General features: G+C 28.5%; 1 protein-coding gene across 6 annotated transcripts in view; it reads left to right on the top strand.

Annotated features, from left to right (window-relative positions):
• The window catches only part of LOC100158915 (kelch-like protein 2), a 9,716-nt gene that overhangs the window by 1,508 nt on the left and 2,098 nt on the right, over positions 1-6,110 (top strand). Inside the window, exons 2-11 of one of the 6 annotated variants that reach the window (XM_029487202.1) lie at positions 1,469-1,607; positions 1,670-1,898; positions 1,993-2,168; positions 2,240-2,336; positions 4,133-4,289; positions 4,360-4,469; positions 4,535-4,894; positions 4,970-5,146; positions 5,214-5,547; positions 5,625-5,747. In XM_029487202.1, the coding sequence (XP_029343062.1) occupies positions 1,474-1,607; positions 1,670-1,898; positions 1,993-2,168; positions 2,240-2,336; positions 4,133-4,289; positions 4,360-4,469; positions 4,535-4,894; positions 4,970-5,146; positions 5,214-5,547; positions 5,625-5,747 (1,897 nt within the window). In that variant the 5' untranslated portion in view covers positions 1,469-1,473. Of the gene's footprint in view, positions 1-1,334; positions 1,608-1,669; positions 1,899-1,992; positions 2,169-2,239; positions 2,337-4,132; positions 4,290-4,359; positions 4,470-4,534; positions 4,895-4,969; positions 5,147-5,213; positions 5,548-5,624; positions 6,103-6,110 lie in introns of those variants that run through there. The other 5 variants (XM_016803413.2, XM_016803412.2, XM_016803411.2 and 2 more) reach the window with 5 other exon arrangements.

Raw genomic sequence — 6,110 nt, 5'->3', positions numbered from 1 at the left:
TCATATTTCGTATACAATCATTGAATTCAAATTGAACCCAGGGACGGAAACCAAAACAAATTTGGCGCTTTGGTAGTTTTGGTTTTGGGTTTTAAAACCAGGTTTTTTATATTAACGGTTTTGCTCACCGGTTTTATAACCAAAATAAAAATCTTAGGTCTTGGTTTCGGTTTTAAAAACTGGTTATGAACTACTTTAAGGTACAATACCTTTTCACTTGGGTTTTTGGTTCATAGGTATTACTCGATTAGGAAGGTAGGTTCACTGTTAACTATACATAACTTTTTCCTGCATCCAAATAATTTAAAAAATCAAGAAAACTCTTAAATTCATTATTTACTAATCAATATTAACTTTAGTCGTAGTTTAAATTGGACTTGAAATAACATCAGGAGTCAAGGACACTTGTAAAAATATAACTATGACTTTAGTCTTTTTAGTTTTTATTATAGTCTATGGCTTTCATTATTAACATAAGATATAAAACAATAACATTCATAAACAATATGATTAATATCATACAAAAATGTTTGATAGGTAGGTAGGTAGGTAGGTATATATATAATATAGTACTAAAAATTAATAACATTCTAGGTACTTATTTCTAAATTATATTTTATAATTTATAATGTTAAATTTAAATTGTTAATTCAAATCAATTTTTTTATCCAAAATGTTATGCTCGAATTCAAATCAAGAAATCACAATGCTGAGTAGGTAGTACCTATTAAGCTCAATATCCTTATCAGATGTAAGCAATAAACTGAATACCTAAACCAATGATTATATAAAAACAACATTTACTATTTAAGTTATAAATACTTTCATTAAAACATCATGTAATTGAAATGAAATTGCAAATATCAAACACCGCATTTTAGAATCACGAACAATAGGTAATTAATTAAATATAGGTATACGAGCTATATTTAATTTATACAATATATCTATGACTTTTCTCAATTAATACGAGTTGCGAATTTTTAAAATATTTAGGAATAAGTAATAAGTACCTATTAAAATATTTAATCAAACTATATAGGTAATTACTTGTCACATTTTAAATAATTTACCTTTTACAGTTTTACCTACCTGCATATTAGTTATTTATTTATTTATTTTAATAATATTATAATAAGTGGAATTAAATTATTATTTATTATAAAGATAATTGTATAGTCCAGTGGCGAACGCAAGGGGGGTTTTGGAGGCTATTTATTAACCTGGATTTGCTAAGATCTGTATTATATTATGTAGGTACATACATACATTATTCAATTATTGTAATTCCTTATTAGCTGATTATTTTCTATATCTATATAATGACTTGGTAGTTTTTTCACAGTTCAGTATCAATCTGGACTATTTTAAGGATCTTTATTTGATGTGATCACAAAATTGAGAGTTGACACATAAATATAAATATATAATACACAAATTATCCACCATTTGTAATATACTTTAAAAGATACCATGTCCGGGAAAAAGAAGCATGCTGTAGTGGCTGTACAAAAGCAAGAACTTAAACCAAAAATATATGAACCAACAAAATATAAAAATAGTTCTCACATGGGTAGAGTATTTCAATTCCTTCAATTTTATCGCAAGTACGTTGTGAGTGATTTTAGAAAATAACCAAATACGCTTGAGTAACAATATTTAATTTTAGTGGTGGTGTTCTATGTGATATTAAGTTAGAAACAGACGATGGAAAAATCATTTTAGGCCATAAAGTTGTTTTTATATCGGCTAGTCCATATTTCCGTGCAATGTTCACACTTTCTGAAGAAGTTAAAAAAGATCATATTAATATAAGAGAGGTAGATTTCAAAGTTTTACAACTCTTGGTAGATTATATGTATACTGGCGAAATCACAATCACCGAAGAAAATGTACAGGTATATTAATTAATTTAATAATGTATTAGACCTATAAGATTGGCTATAGACATATATAAAAACTATCTAATTGTTTTATTGTTCATTTCTCAAGGATATAGTGCCAGCTGCGGATCTCTTACAGTTAGACTATGTAAAACGCGCATGTGTTGGGTCTTTACAAAAACAACTGGACCCTTCAAATTGTATTGGTATTAAAGCATTTGCTGGCATGTATAACTGTACGGAATTGTTGTCAATTTCTGAAGAATTTATTAAAAAACAGTTTTTGTATGATAAATATATAACTTAATTTTCCGTTTCTGTCCGCAACTTGTGTAAACCATGATTATTATTTTTAGAGAAGTAGTGAAATATGATGAGTTTCTATCTTTATCTTCCGGAGAAGTGATTAAGTTAATCTCATGTCATGACATTTCTGTTCCACTTGAAGAAAAAGTAAGCATTCTAAGATTGATATTTGTTGTAATCAACATTAACAGAAGTGCATTTGTCTCGTATCTGAATGAACCCAAATAATTATTTTAAAATCAATAAAATAATTATTGACAATTGATGAAATTGTGTAATTATATAGAATCCACACTAAGGTTATAAAAAAAGTTGTAAGTATGGAACTAGGCCATACTGCAATACAGAGGCAGACTATAAATCAGTGGCGTGCCTAGACCAATAATTAGTATGATGAAGACGAATACCGGAATACCTAATGAAATATATATGTATTCAGTTATTTCCTACGATAGTTTTAAGTTGCGTATTATCAAATATATATTTAATTTTATAAAAATATTTTAAGAGGATTTCGTACCTGCATGCGTTATCTCTGTCTTACTAACACATAGGCCATAACATTTTTTATATAACACATTTTTATATAACACATTTTACGTACAGAAATCGGTATAAAATCTATTTATTATGTTATTTTCAATAAAGCAAAGAATTAACATTAATAAAATAGAATTAGAAGCCAAAGAATTAAATTGAAGTTCAGCCGTTCGCTTTTTTGAAATTTTGATTTAGAAGCTTGTTTAGAATATTATTTATAATGATGTTATCAGAAATGTTCAATAACTATGTGGAGTGGCGGTGAATATAATATGTAAAAATTGTACACATCTAAATATTAACTTTTTCCATGATAGATAGGTACATGAGAAATAATTATTAGTATTATACACGTATGTACCCAGATATAACTGAATTAATTTTATTTATAATACATGTTTTATATTTGTATGACTTGAAGGCCACAAGCCACAGGCCGAGGCCTCCCTTCGTAAAACCGTCACTAGTTATCTAAAAGAATATATCGATATTTAAATATTAAATCTCTATCAACTTCACAGAGCCGTATTTACAATTTGCGCCCTGGGTTGACAATATTAGTACGCCCCCCCCCCCTACCGAAGAATAAAAAAAAATTAGTAAGTTTTTTAATTGTTTAGTTTTAATTCTTAATCTAAGAAAATGTTGTTAAAAACACAGATATAGTTAATGATTTTTTTTTTTCAATTTTTTTTTTATAAATATGCGCCAAACGGCTTTTAACATAGGTATAAACAAAAATAACAATGTAGGTATACATAATTGGTTATAACAGCAAGATATGCAAAGATAACTAGGTATTCAATTTTGTATTTTTTTTATTGTTTACAATTGTATGTTGTACATTTTAATTATTATCAAAATGTATAACAATTAACAACATACAATTGTAAACAATAAAAAAAAATATAAAATTGAATACCTAGTTATTATTGATTGACAAAATGAGTAAATGACGCCATAGGCCGGATCATAGTCATGTAATGCAAATAGTCTAAATAGGTACTCAAACAAACTCTTACCAAAAATAAAATTTTATTTATACAATATTACACTGGTGCCTGGCCGCCCCCTAAATGTATCAAAAATTGGCTACCCGGGGCAAGTGTCCCCGTTGCTCCCCCCCTTTAATACGATCCTGCAACTATACTATTTGTAATATGTATATTTCTTAATTTCTTACAATATGCTTATTGTGAGATAATTTTTATAAATTGTGTATGTTCTTTTGTGAAAAAAAAATTCTTACAATGAACTAGTTAGCATGCAAAACAATATCATATTTTTGCGTAAGTGGTATAACAAAAATATTTATTACTAGGCTTTTTGTTTAAAATAGGCGCTATCTTTAATTATATTATATTATTAAGTACGTAATAATTAAATTGCATTTATTTATTTAGGTATTTGAATGTGTTATGAATTGGGTAAAACATAAATTAAATCGTAGAAAAGATTTTTTACCCGATCTGATGGAACATGTACGTTTGCCATTAGTCTCGAAAGAGTATATGCTAGAAAAAGTAGTTAATGAACCTCTTCTTAAAAATAATCCTAAATGTGTGTTTTTGTTATAAATATGCATGTATTATTAATGTTACTAATTTATTTATTGTTATAATATTTATAGGTAAAGATTATGTATTTGAAGCATTACATTTTAATCTAATGAATTCAGTTGATCCTGCCTCTGTTCCAAAAACGATTCGGAGTAAACCTAGACCTTGTAGTTTACAAAAAGTATGGATCTGTTTTTATTGATTTGCTTTGACAATTATTTATTTTATCCATTTTAATTCTTTTAGGTTGTTCTAGTTTTCAGTTGGTCACCAACAACTCATAAGAGTGTTACAAACTGGTATGACCCAGTAACTAACCTATGGCATATTGCACCAGAAATTAATAGATATTGTAAGGAATGCCCGACTGCAGCTGGTCTGTGCGTTATAAAAGATAAACTCGTGTTTTCTGTGGGTAGTTTTGATAACTATATAATGGATTCTGAGTATTTAATAAATCAGCGGCATATTGACAATTTTGCAAGATTTCGTTCTTTTGAAATGCTTGATGTATCTTCACGAACACTATGTTGGGTACCCAAAATTGAATTATCAGTTAGTCGACAAAATTTAGGAGTTGGTGCATTAGATAATTGTATATATGCTGTAAGTTATGCTAATATATTACTTATTTTATATTATAAATAGGTACTTTATATTATATTTTATATTAAACGCTAGGTTGGTGGATTTGACGCTAACAACATTTATGATTATTATGGTTATAAAAATAATTATTATTTAAACAGTGTAGAGGTTTTTAACTTCAGTACTCAAAAATGGCGAATGTCATCTAGTATATTGTCTAGTAAGAGAAGTAATTTTGGTATTGGAGTACTGAATAACCTGATATATGCGGTAAATAATTATATTATTTAAAATTATTTGTACTTGTACCTACATTTCATTTGATTCAATCGTATAGGTAGGAGGTTATAATGGTTCATCATATTTGAAATCTGTCGAATGTTATAATCCCAGTATTGACAAATGGAATCCAGTTGCAGAAATGTCAGTTTGTCGCTGTAATGTTAGTGTAGGAGTCTTGGACGGTTTAATGTATGCTATTGGTGGAACTAATGAGTCAGTAACTCAAAAAACTGTTCAACCCTATAATAAACCAAGGGCTCGAGATATTGGCGGAATTAGTTATCAGTCAGTAAAACGGTCAGTAGCTCTAAAAAGTGTTGAAGCCTATAGTCCAAGTGCTGGAGTTTGGAAGTCTATTCCAGATATGCATTTGGGCCGAGAAAATGCTGGTAACTATAATAATTAATTATTTTTAGAAAATATTTTCAAAAATATATTGAATTTTAATTAAATTGTTTTAATACAGGAGTATTCACATTGGATGGTTTATTGTATGTTATGGGTGGTAAAAATGGATCTGATTATTTTGATTCTGTTGAAATTTACAATCCCAAAACCAATTCCTGGTCAATGAAAAAATTATCAACAAGTCATCTTCCAATTTATGGTGCTGTGGTCGTTGATAGGTCACCACATTTAAGAATTAATTAGCATACCTACAACATGATATCATTGTTAGTAGTTTAATTACCTAGGTATACATATTTTTGTGTACGATAATAGGTACATATTATATTGTTATGTTATTTCCAATCATAACAATCCATACGCGCAAATTGACTACATTTTTTGGGAGGACTTAAACCTCCCTCCCCATAGGCCATATTGCTTAGTACCACAGAATATAAAAATTAGTACTAATTACTAGATTTTGAACTGGTGGGACTTAACCAAAATTTGGGGGGACTAAGTCCCCCCAAGCCCCCCCCCCCATATTTGCGCCTATGGAATA

This window comes from Acyrthosiphon pisum, chromosome A1 (assembly GCF_005508785.2).
Source record: "Acyrthosiphon pisum isolate AL4f chromosome A1, pea_aphid_22Mar2018_4r6ur, whole genome shotgun sequence".
Classification (NCBI taxonomy): Eukaryota; Metazoa; Arthropoda; class Insecta; order Hemiptera; family Aphididae; genus Acyrthosiphon; species Acyrthosiphon pisum.
The sequence above is the reverse complement of the archived record's forward strand: the minus strand, read 5'-3'. Positions and strand labels throughout refer to the sequence as shown.